The 26,359-nt window shown below is 33.8% G+C and overlaps 1 protein-coding gene across 40 annotated transcripts in view; it reads left to right on the top strand.

Annotated features, from left to right (window-relative positions):
• Nucleotides 1-1,145: 1,145 nt before the first annotated feature.
• Nucleotides 1,146-26,359, top strand: part of LOC117421848 (neurexin-3) — a 295,839-nt gene continuing 270,625 nt past the window's right edge. For 32 of the 40 annotated variants that reach the window (XM_058987787.1, XM_058987793.1, XM_058987771.1 and 29 more), the window contains exons 1-4: nt 1,146-1,337; nt 7,412-8,593; nt 13,689-13,706; nt 15,942-15,971. In XM_058987787.1, the coding sequence (XP_058843770.1) occupies nt 7,897-8,593; nt 13,689-13,706; nt 15,942-15,971 (745 nt within the window). In that variant the 5' untranslated portion in view covers nt 1,146-1,337; nt 7,412-7,896. Of the gene's footprint in view, nt 1,338-2,859; nt 2,952-7,411; nt 8,594-13,688; nt 13,707-15,941; nt 15,972-26,359 lie in introns of all 40 variants that reach the window. The other 8 variants (XM_058987789.1, XM_058987774.1, XM_058987795.1 and 5 more) reach the window with 3 other exon arrangements.

The following is a 26,359-nucleotide window of genomic DNA, read 5'->3' as shown; positions in this document are numbered from 1 at the left end:
GCATCCTAGTTCACATTATATTTGAGTAGTATTATTGCACTTATTTTAAACTATACTGTATTTATTATTATTAGGGGGACCTACGTGTGGAGACAGAATTCAGCACCATGGACAGCGCTTCACTTGATTCCCGATGATGCACGTTCTCAAAGAAACTGAAACTTTTTCCATATATAAACGAGTACCCTCTCTCAGTTTGTACCTCGTTAAAGAAAGCAGATCTTGTTTTTAGTAACTGGTTGCTATTCGAACATGATTATGCAGGGAATAGAAATGGATTATGTTCATATTGTTTGAGTAGAGTTCTGTACACTGCAGCCGGCAGTGGGTCGAGTTTCAGCTTTGGGCAGCTGCAGAAACGCTCTGGAGTTAGATTACAAACCGACAGACAAAACTTCAAACCAGACAGACAAGCCTGGTACCAGAAAGTGCTTGATGAGCTCAGATCGCGTTTAAAACAAGCAAACAAACAAACAAACAAGCAAAAGGTTTGGTGCTGGTAATGATACCAGCGGTATAATGCTAAATATTACATATTGATTTCATTAATTGTGTCAGAATAGCAAATAACATATTATGTCACACATTCACAAGCTGTTTCTTTAGAAATCGACTCTGTGTTCCATAGCAGGTTACACTTATGCAACACATTTGAAACATATTTTAGTATTTATATATTTTAATTAAAACGACTATTTTCTAGCAATAAACTACGTTACCAAACTTTAGAAGCCCGTGTGATGTGCTTTATTATAGTGTGCAGGTAGGATACACTTACTTATGTATAGAATTGTGAGTGAATTTACTGTATATGATTTTTTAAAAAAAAAATAATAATAAGGGACTGGCGTACTATATACATCTGCCATGTCGCTTGTTTTTATAGAGTAAACACAGAATCTAAAATAAGACATGTTTTTATATACATTGGAACACTTCTTTTTCTTGAAAGAACATAACGGAATGCTTTATTTAAACATTAAGATACAAAGGAATTAATATTAGGCTATATGAGAATTCCGCACTTCTTACTGTATACAGCAGCCTTGGCCAAACTGTGCCTTTAAATGGCGTGCTACGTACTAAGTAGAGGGAGGACCCGTACAGTTAGTGTGTGAAAATCTCGTGATTCCCTATCAGTTTTCCTGAGCGAACGCAGCTCTGTTCTCTGCTGTAATAGACATACAGAGGGGCGAACTGTTCTCCAGCCTGCATCCTGGTTATGAGCACCGCATCCCAACAGCATCACTGTGGACACCGTCTAAACCTGGACCTAAAATATCAAGTTATAGGAATTTACTGGATTAATATTATTGGATGCCTTTTAAATAACCAAGGTAAGTGCAGCTGAAGATTTCATTTCATGTGTTGGACCCTAACATTGCATTCCAATGTACACACATGTTGTAACTACTTGATTTATTTATTTTATTTTTTGGTGATAAAGAATGGTGTTCTGCTTTTTTTAAAATTAAAATCCCAATTCAGCCTTTTTTTAATCTTATTGCATTATCTCATGTGAGGTCTAAAACAGCTTTGGAAATTGCGAGAGCTTCTAGAAGAGATTAATGTCGTTTTTAATATAAAATAGTTAATGCTTAAATATCAGAGTTTATTATTATACTAACCTGAAATGACTGTACAATATTATTAGTGACAATTAAAGTTATCGACTTGTCTATATGTGAATATTTGTAAAATGTATTTGGATATATTTTAGCAAAACTTATACAGTGCAGTACCGGTATATACTTTCTTTTGGTAATATATATATCAATGTACATATATCAATGTACATGCCTATTATCTTGAACTGGTTTTTATAAATAACATCTTCCTGGTTTATTTAAAAAAAAAAAAAAGAAAAAAGAAAGTGGTGCATTTTCTTAATGGATGGTGATTTTTCCGTTCCTGAGTGTAGCTACGTATTAATAAAACGTCCGTAATAATGTGTAAACCCATTGCTGCAAAAATGCAATGACTTTGATATTTGAAGGTGATTTGTATTTGGGGATACAGACTCGGTGTGTGTGCAGGTACATTCTTAAAGACAAATATACCAGGTTTGCGAGGGATCAAGAGGCAGCAAGAATATTTGTATAGGGATATACAAAGATCAGCACGACTAAACGGACGGGATCTTTATTAATTATACACCCCTAATCCACAGAAATACGCTCCTACCTAAAATGAGCTTCACGGAAAAGGGGGCTGCACCGTCCTCCCTGTGTGTTGGATTGTATAGGACATCTGCACAAAAATATAAACAAGTAGCTTCGTGTTTTACTGCTGTTGATCCTTGAAAAACAACGTGTGAGCGTGGTGTCTCTTGAAAAGTCTTACAGATACGGGTTAACATACATTTAAGATACATTGTTGTAGCTGTTTATTAAAGTGCCTCGATTTGACATTAATATAATAACATTTAAGAAACACACTGAACCTTTTTTTTTTTTGTAAATCGAGGCGGAGGCTGTTTATAATAATAATAATAATAATAATAATAATAATAATAATAATAATAATAATAATAATAATAATAATAATGTACATGGTTGAACCATACAAGTATTGAACCCTTAATTGATCTATGTGGAGCAGTATAAAAGACTGGTTCTTTATCGAAACAAAGAAATCTCCTTTAAAAGTGTAATGATGAACCCGATAAACTACTATCTGGCATTATTCGGCTTGTTATTTTACACCAACTGTTGGCTGTATAACAAACAACACATGTTTGTGTTTAAAGTAAATATGTTTACAATACACAGCAATTAAAATGTACTAGTGTTTAATGCATTACGATAGGGTGGTTGGTAACATGTCAACATTAACAATGAGTTGTATAAAAACATGCAGACACTGGTCTCTAATAAGAAGAAGAAGAAGAAGAAGAAGAAGAAGAAGAAGAAGAAGAAGAAGAAGAAGAAGCGGCATTACATTTCTTCACGGTATGATGTACAGGGGCGACATTATTGGTTGCATGAGGGAAATTTATCTTGAGCAGAATAGTGACGGGGCTTACTCGAGTCAGGGCTGTGTCAGTAACAAATTATACATAAACAAACCAGAAAAAAAAACTACTAAAAAGGCCCTAAGATGTTTCATTTAAAAGGAATGTTAAAGAGATCCTTCCTTCACAAAAAGGGAAAGCAAACAGGATATCAGGCCTGTAGTTCATATTAGAAAAATCTGCTTTCAATATATTGTTAAAGCATTGAAACGGTTATAGTGGTGCAATGAATCGCGCTTAGAATGTCTTGTGTGAACGAAGATAAGAGTATGCAGGCCATAAATTACTTTTTAACTATCAGTGCATTCACAAGCACGTAAGACCGTGTCCAGGTAAAATAATAATAATAATAATATATAAAACAAAAAAAAAACTTTTTAAAACTGCGTTGGTTTTAAATTGTGGGCTTAACTAAGCATTTGCGAGGTGGGGTGACTCAATTTCCTAACTGTAATTTTGAAAAAACAAACAAAAAAAAAGCGAGAGAGAATGAAATAGACTATGTTATATCGATTCTTTTGTATTACATTTGGCAATATCAACATGCGCTGTTCCTAAAGAACTGGTAAGTTATACATAACAAGTGAAAAATTGACAGCGTATACATTATTCAAATGATAAAGACGAGTTACAGACCAATATAATTGTGTTATGCATGATTTCAATTATTATTATTATTATTATTATTATTATTATTATTATTATTATTATTATTATTATTATTATTAGCGTACAGTTTTATTATTAGCGTACAGTTTTATTAAAGCTGGATAGGCCAGTCTACACTGTTTTTTTTATTTATTTTTGTCTGTACAATTCCTGATTCTGTACTGCTCCCAATGGGGACATAACGAATATCCGCTTAATTTAAACAGCTAATGTTCTTTTTTGTTCTGTTATACCTCTACCCTTTACAAAACTCTTGGAGGTGACATTGACAATTTCTGTGTTTTGTTACATTATTTCAATAGTTTGTAGTTGGTTGGCAGGCTATTAGCTGAGTTCACACATCAAGCAGGAAAGTCCAGAGGCTGTCAAAGTAAATGTCAACTTAATGTCAGAAGAATAGTATGTTCGGAAGACTAGTTTACAATAATCTAGAGCCTGATTATTCAATAGGTGGTCCAACCATTCACAGGAAAGATGATTTTAATTTTGAATATTTTGAACAGACAAGATCAGTTTTTGACTTAGTAAGGAGCCATATCAATACAATTCTAATATAAATGTACAGCATTTTTTCAGTGACATTACATTCTTAAACATTCATTAATTTAATTATGTGAATATATGTACTTTTTAGCCCACAAATGCTCTAGTGCATGGTTGGTAATAATTGATGACAACCACACTATGGTTGGGACCAAATTAAAACTGTATTTAATACAGTTTTCTTTTTTTTGTAAGTATCTTATTTCTTCTACTCATAAAAAGAAAATGCAATTAAATACAGTTTTGTTAAGTGCGATTATTGTCAGTTTTGATTTGGTCCCAGCCTATGTCCCATAGTTTTTAGCATGAAGGAACATCAATTTCTGCACTCAGCTTTTTATTGTTCCTATTGGTATTTTCCTCCCCTGTGTATTGTACACTAGATGCCTTTCAGAAAACAAAATGATTTACTGGTTTATATACATACAGGCACTTCTCTATGGTGAATTGTTTTCTTTCTTTGTGGAGAAGTTGATGCATTTTTGAGCTACAGTTACACATATAACAAATAATTAATGAGGGGATGGCAAGACCTTTGATATCAGCACTTGAATTGATCAAGAAATTGATACACACACACTCACGCGCACACGCATACACACACACGCACGCACACACACACACACACATGCACACACACACACACACACACACACACACACACACACACACACACACACACACACACTTCTGATTCAAGTCCACTTTAGTGTCTGGCAGTACTGTAAGTGCAGTTGATGGTTACAGGTTATTCTGTAAATTAAAATTTAGAATCAGATTTCAGCTGCCTTTTCAAGCATTTCTACACAAATCTGCTCTTTAAAATTCAATCTAGCAAGCCATTAGATTTATAAAAGTGGCCTTCCCAGAATTCAGAAGGATTTTTTTGTGCATGGCAGCCAGTGTTCTATGCTTGTTTGTTTATACAGTATATATATTTTTACCAGTACTTATGTATTTTGTTATTTTAATTACATATTGCTCATTGTGTTTTTGTATATTTATTTGTTGGTTTAGCTTTACAGTTACTGTAATATGTCAGGATGGTAAAGCATGTATTGACCTCAATTGTTATTTCCAATTAAAATCAATTCCAGTTCTTGTTGAATATGGTTCTTAAGTTACATACAGCATATGATTGCCATTTAGAAGCAGAGCCTTTTATAAAAACATATCCCTTTATAAATAAATAAAAGTTTAATAATTTACTGTAATGCAGGTAATATAATTGTGTAAACAATGTTAGGAAACAGAACAATCAGATTAAATAGATATACAGTGTTATGGTTTGGTTTACTTCCAGATGTAACATATGAGTGTTGTGTAAATTAGTAATTAAGCAGTGTGATAAATACATTTTCTGAGCATGCAAGAATTATTAGGATGTGTGTTACTGGAAAAAATAAAAATAAAAATCCTCATTCCAGTTTCCCAGTTACATGTAACATCTCAATAGAACATTTCCTTTACATACAATGTAAATGGGGTTTTCTACCTATACCACAGCCTTTTCGCCCCATTCTCTTCAATGCAGCCCCCTTAACAAAAAGAGCACAGCATATGGATGTCCCAATGATGTGAATGATGCTACTACAAACAGTGCCAGTTACTAGAACTTAATAGCTCTCTGTTTGAGTTAAATTAACAATGCAAGGCAGGTGGTTAAAAGCCTGTATTATGTTTCACATTATTTGCCCCATTCAGATTGGTCATGCTATTGTCTCTTGAAGAAAAGAGACTGCTGCCTATGCCAATGACAGTAAAGTCAGTATATTGTATGCATATTCAATTGCTTTTAGTATTTTACCATGAAATATGAGCTATAGTAGTTACCCCTGTATTATTTGCTTAGTGTGACACAAAGCCAAAGTCATTTTTTTTTCTTCTAAATGATATAATTAAGTTAAGGTGTTTACTATATATTCATTAACTGTAATGGCAACTGTTCCAATGTACACATTGTTTCAAACAATATTACTCTTAATTAAAATGCATTATTAGTTTGATATTCAAATAGCCATTATTATTAAACTGAAATATTGCAACAAATCATCCGAGCAAATCTCATAAACCTTAACAGGATCCGCTATTTACCGAAAACATTTTGATAGTCGCCCTATAAATATACATGTATTACAAAAAATACAATAGCATGTTTTTTTCTGAGAATCATGTCCTATAGATCTAAATCAGTCAAAGTGTATGCATTTTGTGGGCCTATGCTTAATCCAAGATTGCTTACTTCAAAACCAAAACAGCACACCTGTTCAAAATTGGTAAAGCCCCAAATAAATCATTTCCAGGTCTATTTTTGTCTATTTTTAAATTCTTGAACCAATTTCTGTACAAGAATCAATGAGCTCCCACATATTTAAAAGCTAAATCCACTGTACATAACGACAAAAGCCTAGGCCTATGAAGTAAGAATTTCAGATGCTTAAGAGTAAAAGCCCTGTGTTACCACACATGAAAAAATATATACTGTTCAGGATTTGAATACATTTTTATATGTGGGTGGACATACATTCTCTATCTGTTTTAAATGCATTTCTTGCATTGGATTTCTAGTGGAAAGCCTTTAATTTCCTCGTCATCAGATAAAAAGGCATTGTGCTATTGATTGATAGCTGTGTCTTCATAAGAATAATGTGGGTAATTTTCGGACTAGATGACCGATAACACAAAATAACTTTTTGAGAAAATAGCTTTAAAACTTTTAATTAGATTTTTATGCCAACTGCTTTAACCATTTACAGCTGTGTGTGCAGCAAAGTGATAAAGGGCTATGCAGCAATACCTTTAAAAAGCAACCTAACATGTTTGAATGTGTCATTTTCTACACTTGCTGTAGTTTTTGGTTGAAACGGCTATATCTTAGCATAAGCCAAATACAGTAGGAGTAGGCCAGTGCTCTTCAAACATCAAACACATTATACCACAAATAACGTTTTAACTAAACTGCAGTTTTAATTTTTCGGTGCTGTAAAATTAATTTAATAGAAACTGTACAGGCCTTACAGAGCAGATGTTCGGACCACCAACCTAAATCATGACATTAACATTTGTACCTGTCTAGAAATCAAATAAACCCATTTATTTTTGGAACTTTCAACTTTATATGTTCTCCCAAAATGCCCTTTGAAGATGTGTAATTATTAATTTCTTCATTTTTTCTTTTCTTTTCAGATTGATTATTTGAAGATCTGAAGCCAGGTTGTTACTTCTAATGGGCCAAATAATTTCCAAGCCAACATGAAGAATGGTGTGTTTATTCTGGTGAAAATCAAAAGCATCATCTCTCCTGTCAGCCTGCTAAATTGTGTCATGAATTACACAATCTGAGGATTAGCTCCAACCTCTGCTAATTGCTTGAAGAAACTGTTTCCCTCCATACTTTCTCACATCCCTGGCCTATAGAGGATTAAACCTTCAGATAATCATAATTCATTGTTAAACACAATTTGGAGCATTTTATAATTTAAACAGTCTTAGGACTGGTGTTGTTTTGGGATTCCAACCAGTACTTTAAAAATCATTCATTGGACTAGCATATCATTTAACCTGTGTCAAATTGAATATAAATTGTTGGATATATTGGATATAGCATCCTTTTTAACCAAAGCAAATTCAATGATACCTTGCTTTTAAGGATTATAGTTTCCCAATTTACAATGAATCCTATGTGCTTCACATTCAAGACACACTTGTTGCTCAATACTTTATTTGGCCTGTGTTTTGGCCTTGAGTTTACAGGGACTCCTGGACAGTGGGCCCGTTACCTCCGCTGGGATGCCAGCACAAGAAGTGACCTAAGCTTTCAAATCAAAACAGATGTTTCCACTGCCCTGCTTCTCTATTTCGATGATGGCGGATACTGTGATTTTCTCCAGCTGATGATAGTTGAAGGGAAAATGCAGTTGCAGTTCAGCATTGACTGCGCAGAGACCACCATTGTCTCTGATAAAAGGGTGAACGACAGCAACTGGCACTTTGTCATGCTGAGTCGCAGCAATCTAAGAACTGTCCTAGTAGTGGACAGTGAAACACAAGCGGATGAGGTCAGGCCACAGAGGCAGTACATGAAAATTGTTAGTGATCTGTTCATTGGAGGGGTTCCATTGGATATCCGGTCATCTGCATTGACTCTGCCCCCAGTGAAAGACCAGCCATTGTTTAAAGGAATTATCACAGATCTCAAGTATGGGAACGCAGAGCCCAACCTTCTTGGCAGTCAAGCTGTAAGATTGGGCATGGAAGGCATGTGCACAGAAAATCCATGTGAAAATGGTGGAAGTTGCTCGATAATAGATGGGGAACCAAAGTGTGATTGTTCCATCACGGGATATGTGGGACGATTCTGCAGTGAAGGTAGGAATGGTCATTGAATGTGGTGAAGAACATTTTAAAAATATTTATGTTTTTATTGTTAATTTAGTTCCTACCTTATTATTATACATTCGTTGATGCATTTAACAGGGCAATATATATATATATTAAAATGCAGTCCTTTTTGTGCTGTAAACTCAGGTTTTCCGGTTTACATTTGGTCACAGCTCCTTCCCTCTACAGCCATAGATGGACAAAGTACTGGGTTCCTGAAATGTTTTTTTTTTCCTCAGGATTTTTTTTTTTTTCATTTGATTAATTTCTTACTCAAGGTGTAACACTTCTGTTCTCTAACTTGTCTTTGATGTCCTGTCATGCTTTATTGAAGCACTTTTTCGTTGGGAGATTTCATTAACATATTTTATTAAATTTTTTCAGATGTTTTAATACATATATTTTAGGCTTTGAGGACTATAAAACCTTTTAAAAAATGGCCATGTTCTGCTGTTAAAGCTTGATCCAAGGCTGTTTAAAATATATTATGCACTGTTCTAGAGAAAATATTTGTTCATATTTTGCAGAAAACTAAAATATCAAGGAGCCATTGCTGATGTCTGCATCATATCTGTATGATGTAGCTTTTATGACCCCACAATTGTCTTTGTTTTCACATTGAGAAACACATTCTGCTATTTAATGCTGATTTTGCCTCTAGGTTGAAGAAACAAGTATGTACAATTTACTGTGGTTATATGTTCATAGTTTAGTCAAAAAAATTATTTTAAAAAATACAGACTCTTTATTTGTAATTCAACTTGACTTGAAAAGATCTCAGTAGTACATTAAGGGTGGTCTTGCAGAACACAGGGTATCTCTAGAGTAAATGTAGCTACTGCTGTAGAACATGGGTGTAACCACTGCCTAGAAGGATTTTCTATATGGTGTAGTAACCAAGTCAGGAAACTCTTTCCTCCCATCAGCACAACCATTTTTTCACAAGCGCTTTATCATTTTTCTGTGTTCAAACTTTATTTTCACTTTGTCCTTAAATGACTTTCTGTGCAGCAGTTATTCTTATACCTGCAGCACAGAAAAATAAAGTCATGAAAACTGTAGAAAAATTAGAGTGGACCAAAAACAGGCACCTGGTGAGTTGACCTTTGTCCTCCAGGAGCCAATAACTTATTGAAATACACTGTAGAGCTCTTGGGTGTTTAGAGGCAATTGGTTTGGTCCTGTGATTGGAGAACACCCATTGACCTTCAGTTATCCTGAGCTGAGGTGAGACAACATAATTCTTCATCCTAGTGGGGAGAAAAACAGGAGGTAAAATAATCTGCACACTAAATTAAAAGAAAAAAAGGAAACATTTATATAGAGTCAGTCTTTAAATTCAAATAGTGTTGCTGGACCTCGTTGTTAATCAGAAAGTGTCCAAGTGACATTCTAGACACCCTATAAAGACAGCCAAGAAATAAACTTTTACTTCATAAAAGAAATGTAGTTCTTAAAATGGTTCCTACTGTTTTTATGAAGATTTCCCAGCAATCAATGAAACCTGAAAGGGCTCTCCACGGACCATGTGACAGAGTTCATATTAGCACTCTATGTAATTCTTATCAGTTTTAATTCATGATTTTTTTATTTGCTTAGTGTTTTTGACCTTTGCAAGCCTAATGCTTATTGCTGTATTTCAAGTTGCTAACTGATTTGAGTAATGCTTAAAAAGTGTTAAAATAATCTTGCCATTTATGTCACTTACTAAGATTTTCTAAGAAAACAAATGTTGAACTATTATTTATATAAAAACTGAGAAGCAATAAAAGGTTGCTACAAATATTATTTCATATTCACAGAGCTGTTATACCTGTAATGGGTAATCTAAATATCATTATACTGCACTTTGAGGATTTATAGGTAATTTATAGGCAAGGTTAGTGTATTGGGCATATATAGGAATTAATCAATTTCAATGAACAGGTAGTATGTCTACAGGTAGTAAATATGTTGTGTTTGTTTGAGAGCAGTGTTTGCTAAAGGATGTGTGATGGCCCAGAATACTGGGTTAAAATATTATCTTAATCCACACAAAACAGGCCGTTATATGAAATACAGCCCTAGTAATTAACTCCAGTTTGATACAGAGAGATTAAGCTGACATAGAAGACCTGAGAGTTTTAAAAATGTGTTTTACCTTCCAAAACCCTTTAAACCCCAGGCAATTGGTGTTATTGGCAGTAAGTGAGGTGCTTTACAATCTACAACTTTAAGTTCTTTTTCTCATCAAATGTGTTTAGATTCTGCAGTCCTTACAGAATTCAGAAGGTACATATTGGTTTTTATCTCAAATAAAGTGTTTATCTTTCTATTTCTCACATCTTTTCTTAAAGATGTCTGGTCATTCAGTCTTATAAATGACACAGTTTCCTTTTAAGGCTATATGTTTTCCCTATTACATTTTTTGTATTTGGGAGAACATAATCATCTTTTTCCAGATTGATCTTATGCTTAAATGTAATATCCATCTGTGGATACAATATTGTTATAGAAAAAGTCAGTTGAATGGTAATAAATACATTATTAGAAATGGTTTCTTTCTCTGTATACCCCTCTTTCCGTTACTGAGTGTATTGTTTATTTGGGTAACGCAAATAACAGTAATCAGAAGCAGTAAGGTGACTGTGTGACCAGGCCTACATTCCAATGCTCTTCATTGCAGACACACACCTGGGGTGTGAAGCTTGTAACTGTCTATAACATTTCAAAAAGGCACAAATGATTCTGGATGAAATGTATTCGTTTTCAGGAAATAAAACAAAGATGTCCAGCTATGGCAAACACACAATTCCAAGCTAAATATGAAATATGAATTCATTTTTTCCCCTCAAATAAACTTTTAAGATATTATTTTATTAATACATTAGCAGTAAAATGAAATATATATATATATATATATATATATATATATATATATATATATATATATATATATATATATATATATATATATTAAGCTATGAAATGTCTGATTTAGTTATTGTTTTAATATGGTATTCCAGAATTTTTAATTATATTGTTTTGGCAGTATCTGAGTTATGCAGCTAATGTCAAAAGAACATTTCCCATTTTAGGGGCTGGACATCAATAGTAGACTTCACTGTTCTTAAGGCTGGCCGCAGATTTATAGAGTATAGATGGGACAGGCAGTTCATGATTTATGATAGTTTTTTTTTTTTTTGGCTCACTGCTGCAGTTTACTGATATGGGAGTTAGAGTGAAATGTAAAACTGTCTTTGAAGGGCTCAAGTTACTAACAGAGGTTCAGACAATCAGCGTAAAAATGTGCTTAGGATCATGCGCAATTCATGTTGATTGACCAATGTATACATATCTTGCTGTTGCTAAAGATTTTTAAATATTTCAGGCACCACCTATATCATTAATGTTTATTAATATCACTTATGTATGTGTAATTATTTAAATGATATATTGATGCAGTATTTGACTGGAGCATTCCCAATTCAACATTCATTATTTCAATTATTCTGATGAGAGATCTGACATTTAGTCATGTACTGAGGCGGAGAAGGGAACACTGTAATTTGTAAAAAGAAAAACATCATCAAAAAATAATATTCATTCAGAAATATTCTGTGCTAACCAGGTATATAGACCCTAGATATGCTCATCAAATATGACATTCTGTTTAGATCTTTGACTTTGTATTTTTGTTATATTCCCATTTTCAGAAGAGGCAATGTCAGTAGTAGAAAAATATACTATCAGAAATGACCATTGTATTTTAATCACACCACTGGCAATTATAAGACAGACAAACACAGTAGGAGTCAAAAAGGACTCCTCAGTCCTTCTATGTAGGCAGATTTTCTGGTTGTTCTCGTGTTAATGGCTGCTTGCCAGTCCTTTCTACTCATCAGGTCCAAATGTATGTAAGCTATAACAAGCCAGGATATTTATAGCATAAAATAGACAGAAACACAAAAGACTTAACAGTTGAGGCAAGATATATACCATGGGAGCCACAGACCGGGCATATCTTCAGGGGTGTCCTGTGCATCTGTAAAGTTTAAAACAATCAAGACAAGTGATAAAACAGATAATGGAGATAAATGATCTCCAGTATATTGTGTGTAGAGTTCAAACATTTTCAACTTAATTGCTTCTGGACTAAGTTAATATGTAATAAATCACTGATTACTAAGTACTAAACGCATCTAATAGAATTAGACATGTCATTAGACTCTCATAGACTTACTAAGTTAATGGTTATTTGTGTAAAGGGCAATTAAGAAAGTTATCAGCAAGCAGGGAAAAGTACTCCGTAATGTTTAAAATACATAAAGTTACTCATAAAGTGCCCATCTCACATCCAATAGCATTCCAAATGTTGATCTTTACATGCTAGACACAATAAATGCAGATAATAGATAATAGGTCTTCTTTGGAATGGGCTCGCTGTTCTCTTGTTGTCTTCTCTACAAGTGTAAAAGTGAAGAGAAAAAGGCAGTCAGTTTTATCATGGTTTATTTGTATTGTATTTATACCTGGTGCAATAAAAACCATACTCAATGCATTTATTAACAATGACTATCCTTCATCTGTGTTATGGTGATCCAAAACAAAGCTCATTAAAGTGCCATTCAACTCCAAAAAATATTACCCAAAAGGTTGTGTGTCTGCAATGAAAATACAATTACTAGGTAAAGAGCTGAAATCTGGTTCTTCATGCTATACACAAGCCCTGCAACATCATAAATTCTTTTCCACTGTAAGGGAGCATGTTTTTCAAACTTGTTTGAATTTATGGAGATTATTGTATGTGGGGTATTTTGTGTTATACAAGTAATAGAATATTTAATAATATTCTCTAAGTCGTCTTACTGAGTTTTTCTTTTTAAATGGGTTTTAAGAGTGTTGATCTGGTTCCAAAATCCTGGACAGATAAGATGATCAGTTTGTTCTCAAGTGATTTATTTACATGCACAGTGAATAAGTCACTTGCATGTGCACAAGTGTGCTATATGTTTTGCATGAAAGCCTTTCCATGCAAAAACGAGTGCAAAGAGTGTTTCTAATGGTGAATTTTCTTCCATCTTTTTTTCAAACACAACTGCAGAAGTCAACCATGTTCCAGGTGAGTGTCTGAGTATCTCACAGTTGGCACGCTGTTTCCTACTAGGATGTCCTTAGGGACAACTGATGTGTTAACACATCGTATTCTACATAGCGTTTCTGTCCGTCATGTATTTACTGTCTAAGTGACTACTTATTCAGAACGTTTTGCAATAGGTGGACATTAAAACTAATCCATAAAGTTAAAATAAATTCAGTAGGAGAAAGCTAAAGGAGAAGTGCATTCCTGAGGATGAAAGCCATATCTAATCACATCTGAAAGCAGAATAAGGGGGGGAGGGGACAGTAAAAGCAGCGGTCTCAAAAGCGGACACCTTTGTCCTCCAGAGGTCGGTAGCTTGCTGACATCCACTCTCGAGTACCTGGGTGTAAAAGAGGCTGGCTTGGTCGTAGTATTGGGGGACATCCACTGAACCTTCAGTTCTCCTGAGCTGTGTGGGGAATTGCTGCGGTGAAGGGAAACAGTGATGGGGTACACTAAATTAAAAAAAACAAAACAAAACAATAAAGAAGAGCTAGCCCAAATCCTATAAAGTAATATATGTCCAAATACTGCAGCTTACTTAACAGAATAAGGAAGATGAAGTTATAGCTGAAAGAAATAACTAATGACAACAAATCTGCCCTCCGAGTAGAATGCCCTAGTGGTTACAGTCTTATTAAATGACTTACTAAAGGTTGATACCCTTTTAAAAAAGTAAATGGTTAATTGCTTTCAAGGTTTCTTCATTTTTCATTAATGCAGTAATTTCTATTGTTGCATTGAAGCTATACAGTAGTGGAAAGATTGTTCAAGCATGACTGTAATATATGCTGCAAAAAACTATATATGCACAAGGCTTTTTGACAAAGTGCAAAGCCTACGTGGTGTGCTTTTTAAATGCCTTGGATCACATGCATGCATTAAAATCCTAAAGTAAAAGCCAGTTTCACATGGGCTATCATTGAATGGAAATGTATGCATTTCAAATTCCCGCCAGGGTAAACAATGGTATCCTTGATTTTGGTAAATGGTTAATTGCTTTCAAGGTTGGCAAACATGAAGCAATAATTGAATCAACATTGCCATGTTTTTGTTTATCTACAGTACTAATGCAAATATAAATTAATTGCTGGGAGTTCTTTAAAGCACTTTAAATCAACAAATGGGCGACTTACTGAATAGATTTGAATGGTGTTTATGTTATTCACTTTCCTTTTAGTACTTAATTATAATAGCCATTAACTTGAATTATACAATACATTTAATATTATTATTATTATTATTATTATTATTATTATTATTATTATTATTATTATTATTATTATTAAGCAGACGCTTTTATCCAAATTTATATAAAAATATATAAATTACAGTCAATAACAATGCTAAACAAACACATATATACAATAGATACAAAATAATTATAAATAAAGAAAATACAAAATGATATATAAATAGGAATTTACAAATAAAGATTGAATAATTGAGTTTTGAGAAGATGGCAGATGGCAGTAAAAGACAGAACAGTCCTGAGGATAACCGGTAGCTGGTTCCACCACAGAGGGACGAGGGAAGAGAAGGAGCGAGCATGGGAGGAAGGAGTACGAGTTCAAATTCAGCTCAACGTCAGTTTTCCTTAAAAACGGCGCTCGTCTGTTTTTACATGACGGAGCAGTTAATCCAATAGCAATATTCCACATTATTTTCAGACTTTTTAAATTTTTTAATCAGAATTACTTTTCAGAAAAATACATTTTATATATAATTGTCAGGATTCTATTCAAACACAGGCATGTAATAGCAGATAAGGGTTATTGTATACTAATGATCTAATTTCAACAAAAATAAATAATGTATTTGCACTAATTTATTATGATAATCTACGTCAATCCATTATATAATTAAAAATAGTATTTTTCTTTATAACATACATTTCAATATTCTTAATGGCAATTCTTTAAAATTACTTGCTATTGAAATAATGAGTTCCTTGTAAAAATCCATGACATTCATTTTAAGAAGCATGTGAATAGATGGTACACTAATAGGAATGAGCTCCTTGATTTGCAGATTGTTCCAATTAAATCAAATTCACAGACCTCTTCTCTGTAACAGACAGCTTTTCAAGCTTTTTTGAAAAGCTTGCCTTAAGTGTGTCTGATGCCATACTTGATCTTATGAAGTATGTGACATCACAATACCAAAAGTATTGCATTCCATTTTTCAATTTCCCTATCTTTCTTCTTCTTCAAGGTTTCTCACATCTGATGATGGGTGAACAAGGTATGCTTTCCTCATTTTCTTTATCTGTCCCTTGGTAATTTCTTCTGCTACTCAGTTTGAAAGCTTTGCAGTGTGTGAAAATGCGATCAATGCACAGGTGCTCAGTAGACCTTTCATTAATGCAGTAATTTCTATTGCTGCATTGAAGCTATACAGTAGTGGAAAGATTGTTCTTAGTTGTTCAAGCATGACTGTAATATATGCTGCAAAAAACTATATATGCACAAGGCTTTTTGACAAAGTGCAAAGCCTACGTGGTGTGCTTTTTAAATGTCTTGGATCACATGCATGCATTAAAATCCTAAAGTAAAAGCCAGTTTCATCTGGACTATCATTGAATGGAAATGTATGCATTTCAAATTCCCGCCAGGGTAAACAATGGTATCCTTGATTTTGTTTCCTCTTTGTTTTTACTAATTACATTTGGTTGCATTATGTGAGTTTGCCATTGCATGTAGTGTGTTTTCATTTGCTGTGTCAAGTATGCTTAACAGTGTTTAACACCATGTTACTACATTGATTTGTAGTAATGCATATGCATTTATGTAGTGTTGATGACAGCGTGTTGCTTTGTCATTGGTTATAATGTGTTATCCTTCCCCTTTTTCATTGCTCTTCAATTGCGGATATCATGCACATTTTTCTCTCTTGGACCGCAATCTCCATTTCTGTAGGTAAAGGCAAAGGTAGATCCCTGTTTTATTACTTTACATATTGGCGATATGTATATCAAATATTTAAAGAATATATTACATTGTTCATTGTTTTGCTCCTTTTGTCAATCACAATCAAAAGGATTGAGTTAAAGTTTTGCACAGGATTGTCATGCTTTGAGTGTGGTGAATGTAGTTATCATGATCAAATGTCAGTGAGATTATGACTGTGAAATAAGGCTTTGGATTAAATGTTTAAGACACATCAATGACGTTATACTGTATAGTTTTTTTTTTTTAAATAATCATGAAGTTTGGCTTTTATTCTGCAAGGACTACCTTTCTTGTCATTTTAAAAATAAATGCTTATACATTAAAAGGGTGATCTCCTGGGGTTAAAGAGCTGGTTCATCCTGTTTACAGGATTTTAGCATAAATGGTATACCTGATTCTGTTGGATTACAGTTCTGTAAACAGACATGCCTCACAGTTACATTTACACAGCTACAAACACGAAATGAATGTGGGATGGCAGCCTGGCATGAAACATTAAATTATTGTCAGAAGAGATTCTTTGTCTCTCCTTTCCAGCAAATTTCTTTCCCCCTCCATGCCACACAGTGGACCCTATCCAAACATCCCTTCAGTTCAAATAGTGATTCCCCTTCTCACTGTACTCGCCAGGCTTGTTCCTCTTTCTAGTACTGCAGAAAAGCAGTGTTAAGCAGTTGATTTTTGAAAAGGCAGAATGTCTGTGCTCTGTAATGTACAATATATTATTTATAAGCTTTACAAGGCATGCCAGACATGCACAGTGCTTGTCAGCAATCGAGAGGAAGGGATTTCGGTGAAACCGATGCAATGTTATTATTGTGCAGCAACAGTTACAATTCCAGTTTTTTATGATGACTTTTTGACCATGACCGTACACCAGAGAACGATCATTGCCAACATGTTTAAGTCCAAGATAAGATTTGACTGTGTTGGCTGTGCTTTGCTTTATCTTTTGGGAGCTGCAACACAGCTCCTCAGAACCAGGTGCATGTCAGAGTTTGTGTCGTTTCAATTAGACCTAGGCAGTGCAGCCAAACCTCGGCACTGCTCATTTTGAAAACAGATCAGTAGTGTATTAAGAGAATGTTACACTGGTGATGAGCCCTGTCCAGCTGCAGCTAACTCTGGAAAGAGTTTTGTAAAAATTCACTGCACCCAAGGTTTTTGTTCTTTCTGCTTGTCCATGTGTAATACATCAGGAAAATAGTGTGTGTTGTGCACCTAAACATATTGCTATGACTAATTGTAATACAAGTATAGTGAACCTTAATGGAAATATTTACTAGAAATGTAACTGTGGAGTTTTTATTTTCAATATTTTTATTTTAGCTGCCAAATCATGTATTCTTGCTTTCACCAAATAGCAGACAGATATCAAAGGCAGTATGAAAGAAAAAGTCAAAACTTTTTTTGGCTTTTGTCAATTAACAGTCTTTTTTAAATAAACATGGTTATTTTGATATTTGTAATACCATCAATTGCAGCAATGGCCGGAAGGTTAGTTCATAGTCCTGGGTTCCTTTTAAACTGTATCTCTTTTGTATTTAACACTGCATTCTGTATATAATTCAACCAATTATCTCACAGGTGAATGGATTTAGAACGAGCAGAGAAATGTGGTGGGATTAGAGTAAGGATTTTTGAGAGAAGTGAATCTCATCTCTCAGCAGATGAGACAGCCAGATACAACCTGAGGGAGAAATGCATTGCTCTAAGCACCAGCTGGCATGCAAACACTGGGTGTTCTGAGCTGGAATTCACATCCTGATATTTTTAGCCCTGATCTATTAGAAAAACCGTATATGTCAATATATAGGTCAGTGAACAAAACTAGAACAATGTGTTCAGACTACATTTTTTATTTAGATATATACCATTTTTCTGATTTATAGCTATTTGTGCTCTGCTGAAAGGTTGAGGTCACTGATTTTAAATGTAACTTCCATCATCTACAGGGGATTTCACTTCAGCAGTACAGCAACTTTATTCCCAGATCATTTTATCTTAGAAAAATAGTAAAATATGTCTGCCCATCATTCGTCTTACTTGTTATTGCCATGGAAGTACATGCATAAGTAATTGAATCAAGATGAAATAGATAAAATCTCAGTGGAAGGCAAACTGGGCTGAGTTATGCTGCATGCAAATAATATCACAGTGTGATAATGAACAGCACAACCATGCTATCCTAAACATGGCTTAATTAAAACAATATAATAAAACACCGTACTTGTAAGCTTGTCAATTTTTTTCACTACCTTTTATGAACTTTAGTATCCATTTCACTCCTCATCCTGATCATTTTCTTTTTTGTCAAAGCCTAAGCTGCAAAGAAGAGTTTTTACATGATAACGTCAGAATCGCAACACTGTAACATGAACTTCATAAACAAATGTGTCAGGTGAAAGGTTACGATTCTTAACTTCAAATCAATTCATTTTCAAAGAAAGTCTATAACTACCTATAATTATTATATGAGAAGTATTTTGTATTAAACTATTTTTTTCAACCGAGGGATTCGATGCTATGGTCTTTAGGACCATATGCTAAGAATTATTAATGATTCTTTAGTTTGTGCCTTGAATTTGGCCCATTTTGACTCATGGAACGATGTTAGTCATACCAAATTGGCACTGGCCTACCCGCTACAGACGTTCCACATTTGGAATGCGCCTTTCCAAAGTCTAGAAAAGTACTGTTATCAACGAGATATGTGCGATTATTCCCTTTCTTTTTACTTCATTTTTTTTTGTTGTTGTTTTATTACATGTAATACCATCTAAATGAGTTTGACGTGTATTTGTGCTTTATTTGCACTTCTGAAAAGCAACACAGGCCAATAGAAGTTGGCTTAGAGCAGCCCAGCAAAGCCAAATGCTCAAAGAAAGGAAACTAATTTTACTCAGAGGAGTAGGACATCCTCCTCGCTGACAGCTCCTCAGCAACCCTAAGGGAACATTGCAGTCCTGCTGTGATAGAGCAGAGAAGAAACGAGAGGACGAGAGCCATGCAAGAGCAAAGAGGTGAGAAAAGGCTGCAGACCTAGATGCTCTGGGGATCGCGTTTTCATTAATTGCATCCTTCCAATGTAACCCTCAACTGCGATTTGTATATTTATTTTAATCTATAAAACAAAAATTCTATCTTATATATATATATATATATATATATATATATATATATATATATATATATATATATATATATATATATAAATAATCTATTCTATATAGATTTATAGAATAACCTGTAGAAAATACTATAGTATATGGCACATCATGGTGTTTTATGGAAGCCATATTAATCTGGTGATTACTCTAATAGTTGTTACCCTTAAGAGTATATCAATAAATATATCATTAGTATTTTTTTTTTTTTTATCACAGTCAGGTTTACCTTGAAGATGTTGCACAGGCATGGTAGAGTGTCATGTTCATGCTTTAAATATGTCTCTACAATAAAAGAAAACACTTTTTTTTTTTTTTTTTACATTTTCTGAACTACATGTTTCTAAACTCCCCATGACCTTCATATACTTCAGTCTTCAGTCTTTGGAGATTCTTATTTTTTTTTATGGTCATTTGATGTTTCACTGCTGGAAGATGAGATGAGATGAATCAAATCTCTGACATCAGAGCTAACCACACAAGCCATGTGTAGAAGAGATACTGAAATCTTTATCACATGTTTAAGCTAGACGTTTCCATACTTGTATCATAATTGTAGCCGCAGTTTAAATATTTTTACACTGACATGTCAGATCATCTTTTGGAAAAGTTCATGTTTATATGTTCTCTGGCAGTAACCTTATTTACTGTCTGTATACACAACTTGTTCTGTACTATAGTTAAAACAATACAGTATTTCTAATGGCTGGTTTCACAGATTCGTTCTAGTCTTAGATAATATTAGTAATTTCAAGATTTGTGCTAAGCGGGGTCTGTGAAACCAGGGGAAAGTGTTTAATGTTTACCCTCCTTAAAAACAGTTCCGCTGTTATTTTGAAAGAAATGTAAAATACAGCACTTGATTGGAGTAGAGTTGATTCTATCCATGTGGACCACTGTTCTCCTCTCATGTGTTTACTAAAAACCATCCTTTTATATACATTTGCACCTGACATGCAAGTAAAAACCATTAAAAAGGAGAAGCAGTGTGATATAAACAACTTCAGTGTTAGTTTGAAAGCATTTATCATTAATCAACATTCTTGGAAGGTTTGTAGCTGGCTCAAACTCATCTGTGTGTATAAAATCAGTGAAAGGAAATAAAGCTTTTTTTTTTTCTTTCTAAGCATATTAAGTACAAAACACAGTTTGCTATCTACTGGAATAACCCAATCATCCCTACTTGGATTTATTTTACTTAAAGATAAACTGTCATATGAATGACATGTTTTTAATCCTTTTGAAATCACTTATGATTTCCAAATAATTCCTTTTAAAAGCAAATATGCTGGTGGATTTCTCATGGTTACTGTATCTTTTAACTGCTCTTTTTAAAGTCCTGTACAGTTATGTGTATTTGTTTTGGTTAAAAAAAATAACTTATATATAATATTAGATGCAGTGTTGATAGTTTGTGATATTTGCCTATATTTCTACTTCAGGTATTAAAAGCTATTCAGTAGAAAGGTCTTTGATTAAAATGTGTGTCATTTCTCAAGATAATTATTTGATCTTGGGAAACAAGATAGTTGTTTATTAAACACTACTCAGAACACACTCGTTATCTGTCTTATGACTTACTGAAGCTGTAGATTTATCTGTAGTACAGGAGGTGTGCCACATTGTGTGACTGTCATTTGTAGAAGGATATCACAAGTATGCTAGGTACACATTCAACATTAAATTTAATATCAGAGTGGAGCTGTTCCTGGAGGTGTTTACTTTGATCTATACAAATCTCAAGTGGCTCTTTAAGGCTTTATCCAGAGGGTGTTTTATGATGCAAAAAAATCTTGTCAACTGCAAAGTAGGTAAAACATTTTTTTACATTTGTGCCACTCCTAAAAGTGCATAACCTTCCACCTGTTAGTTCACAATGCATACAGCAAGCAACAATTTTGACCAAAAGGGGATTAAATGGGCATTAGCATTTAATAAAAAAACAAAAACAAAACACATTTCATTTCAAACATGACCTGCATCTACCTCAGCAGTAAATATCACCAGAAATAGAAATGGTCCACCTGAGGATATAACTGACCTATTTTTTTTTCATTATATGTTTATACAATTGAGGAGACTAGATTTAAAGAAATTGTAATATTCCAATTTGAGTCAAACGATAACATACAATACAACATTAAACATAACAGTATATGTTTTGGGGGGATTATATATATATATATATATATATATATATATATATATATATATATATATATACAGTATATATATATAAAAGATATATATATATATATATATATATATATATATATATATATATATATATATATATATATATATATATAATCTACATATTCTTCTAACATTTCAGAAAACTTTTAATATGTGGCAACATTTTTTAACACTACCTTCACATGTGTGTGCTTTAAGAGACATTATTGGCACTGTACAGAGGGTTTTTTTTTTCATGGCACTGCAAACCCTTGAAGATTTTCTTTAAACCTCTTAGATTCTCTGTCAGGTGTTTTGATGTTTTTTTTTTTTGTACACGGCCCAGTGTCTGACAAATCAAAACCATAGGCTAGAAGTGAAATTGTGCTTCTGAAGGAGGTGAAGGGCCACAGTTAAGGAGCTGGTCCTCAAGCAGTTGGTCTTTAAGGTATCGTTGGTCTGTATTACGTAATATTTTATTTTGGATTTCATTAATAACACAGAGATTACATATGAAGTAACACGTGATTTTCTAATAATTGAGCTGCAAAATTGACACATTCAACGCTTATTCATACATTATAAAGACCAAGCATGGTTTGGCTCTTACAGTCACCATAAGCATAGGCTTACACAGACAGCTGGAGGCGCATATCAGCTCCTAAGTAAACAAATCTTGGGAGGGCACTTGCAAAACTGAATTTTTTTAGTTTGTTTTTTTTTCCTTCTTTTAGTATTATTAGTACATATATTAGGTAGATGCTAACCAGAGGGCTAGTGAGTTTAGTCATGGAAAATAAATCTATAATAATAATAATGAATGATGTAAATTTAATTAATAGTGTTCCAATATACCTTTCATCACATGTCGCCAGAATAAAAACCTTTCAATCTATTTACTATTATCCAATTATTAACCAATAATTAGATTCCCTGGAGCAGAAATGCACCATCTGGTGCTTTTAACTGGCCTTATTGATCCTTATTATATGGAACAGGAAAAGATAAGGCAGGCGTTGTATCTTAATATCCATTGTTTAATACTGACAAGTGTGAAATGGGAATATTTATTTTTTTAATGATTATTGATTTTGGAATCATCTTGGGTGATTGTTTTTCACTCAGTGTCATTCTACTTAAGCACAAAATAGAACACCCAAACTTTCTACATATTTCCATGTCCACCAATTTTGAGGAATTATTGCTATTAAAATACAGTGAGTACTGAATCTGTTGCCTCTAAAAAAGGCAAGAGAAAGAAGTCTGGCAGTGCCTAAATAAATGGAAGGATTATTCAATTGCTTTATCTGAATTAACTGTAATAATGAAAGGTTAGTCATAGTGTGACAAAAAAAGTATGAATGTTATGCAATTCAATTTTGTTGTACTTTTCTTTTTTTATATAATATACATCATATACCATAAATATACTTTTTTATTATCCAAGATCTAAATGCAGGTTATTTTTACATTTAAGAAACATTTATAATTATGATTACAAAAATATACATCATTGAAACATGGCACATATTGTAAACTTCAGTCGCTAGACATTAAAAAGCTGAGAAACCGCTGTAAAGAATCTTTACTGGAAATGTTAAACCATTCACATCTGGTAATCCCTCCCTCTTTGAACATTTCATTAAAAGCGTTAACGTTTTGCTGGACAATGAAAAAAACAACCGCATTTTCCTCACTTTCAAGGGTTCCCTTTTCTTTGCATTCTTGGGGTATATCTGAGTGAAGGCTTGTTCCTCTGGGTAATCAATAGTTCTCTCAACCGTAACATGGCTGCCATGGTTACCATCGCAGTCAGCAGAGTTGGGCTCATTAAGATGCAGCACTGCTCTGTACAGCTTGTCTAAGGCAAAGTGCTACCGGAGTGGATCTTTTTTTAGGTACAGTTTAGTTTGTTTAATCCCTAGAGGATCATGAACTGTATTATACATTATTATTTTAATCTCCCGATTGGCTATTTAATATCTTGAAATATAATTAATAAGCCTACTTTCTTGTGTCGTGTCTTGTTCTTGTGTTATTTTGTTTAAGTGACATTCTTAGTAAGCTTTTTGGAGTCTTGCATTTCAGTCTGAAGTAATTGGACCACGCTGTAAAGCCTTTATAATGGTCATGGGGCTGCAAGGTGAACAGTGTGAATTCAGTTTTGTTGAAGGCATCATCACAGTAGCTGTAGGGTCTGGCACCATGTCAATTCATTTTATCACCTTATCCCATGCTCACCGAGGTAAATGGCAAAGCTGTTTTTAACACATTAAATAATCATGTGACCCATCGATGGCGTAACACGTGTGCCTTATGACCTGCTGCTTATTCACAACTGCATAGCACTTCGAATTTGTGTGAAATATGATGTCATTTTACTGTATACAAAATGTTGTGTTGTGTGGCAGAAGAAACTATGCCTCAACCGTTCTCTACTGTGCAATGAGCTTTCCTTTGCTACAGATTACAAACATTTAGAAAATATATTCATTTTTCAGTGAAAAAACATAAGAATTCTATATATCATACTGCGTAAGATAAACAGCAATGTGTGCAATCTTACTTAATGTATTTTTTTTTTAAATAGACCTCTTCTAAAGTTTGATGGTTGGTCACAAGGCATAGTATCCCTGCAAAAGCAAGATGCCTGGCCTAAAGTGGACCAGTCAAGGCATGTGGAATTGAATGCATTTTTCAAAAAAACAATAGTTTTGCACATGATGGATGACACATCATTTGTTACTGACAGCACTTGTGTTAACTGGTGGGGCTACAATCCAAAATATGGGTAATGATACCCATGACAGTCCATTTAATTGAAGATGGTTTAAGATGGTAAATATGTTGTTCACAATGACATCCTCATGTTTCCTTCCAGTTACAAACATTTCCTTATATATTATATTAACACCAAAGCTTGTGGAAAAAACGTAACATACACAGTTTAATATTGTCTCTTATTGTTTAGAGTTTTTTTTTCTTTTTCTTGAAATCAGTGTTGCTTATTGTACAGTTAATGAACATATGTATTTAGTTTATTATGTACTGAATAGGAAATCAGAGACTAAACAAAGCAGAAAGGGTCATTAGCACATTTTTTTATTTAAAAAAAAATATAGCGTTCAACAAGGACTTCAAATGTAGGCCATTCACCAGTGGGGACTAAAATAAAATATGTATAGAATTGTGGTATTACAGATCAGTAATTGCAAAGATACAACAGCTATTGAGAGAGAGAGAGAGAGAGAGAGAGAGAGAGAGAGAGAGAGAGAGAGAGAGAGAGAGAGGATACTGGAATGATCGTTCGTGGTATAGTTTTTATTCCCCGCAGGAGAATGTCCTAGTAAATCATAAGCCCACTCATGTTGTCCAATCATGTTATACCACTCGAGTGAGATAACAAAAATGTATCCCACACTACATATACACACGCTTATGGTATAACTAGTGTGGGTGTGGATGTGGTGAGTGAGCGAGTGAGCTGTCATTTTTGTATTGTTTTTAAACAGTGTAATGTAGGCTAATGCCGAGCCTACAAGTGATTCGTTCTTTTGTTTGAACCTTTATTTTGGCCCTCGTGCCATGTTTATTTTGTTCCTGTTTTTGTGTTTGTTTAATAAATGTGCGCTTTAGTGCTTGAACTACAGCTTTTGTTTCTGGGTCTCTCTCCTGCCAGTAACCAGCCTGGGCTGTGACACTATCCTGTACACCTGTGATTGCTGGCAGGGACAGATTTAACCCCATCCTTGCCAATCTTATAATCCCACACACTCTTTACAGCAGCAGGGTTTCTGCCCTGCCACATTTATATATATATATATATATATATATATATATATATATATATATATATATATATATATATATATATATATAATTTATTTTAATTGCTGCTAAATGTTGTAAACGGTAACATTTGTGCTCCATCTTGAGTGCACATTTCACAGCACACTAGAGTCATGATGACAAAATCAATGAGAGCCTTTCAGTGCAATTCTTGCACTTAATCACTGTCATAGCATGTATGTTACAAACATTCAGACAGCAAAGGGGTTTGATTTGTTACTGATGAAAGCAAATCAAAGTATGCACAAAGTACTGTATATATGAGCACTGTAGAAGTACTATAAAACATAATTGGAAGAAAAGCCCTGTGGTACTGGTGCCATTCTGTTATTGAAATCCAATAGTCTCAGTTTTCCTGATGGTGGGTTCATATTTCAATCAACAATAAAAAAAAAAAAACATTATTGTGCAAACATGTGTCAAATCAAGTAGAAAAGAAGTCTGAAGGGACATAAAAAGTTCAGGTCAGGTCTAACATTTAGTGTTTCAT

This window comes from Acipenser ruthenus, chromosome 15 (genome assembly GCF_902713425.1).
Source record: "Acipenser ruthenus chromosome 15, fAciRut3.2 maternal haplotype, whole genome shotgun sequence".
Classification (NCBI taxonomy): Eukaryota; Metazoa; Chordata; class Actinopteri; order Acipenseriformes; family Acipenseridae; genus Acipenser; species Acipenser ruthenus.
This window is presented reverse-complemented; position numbering and strand designations above follow the sequence as displayed.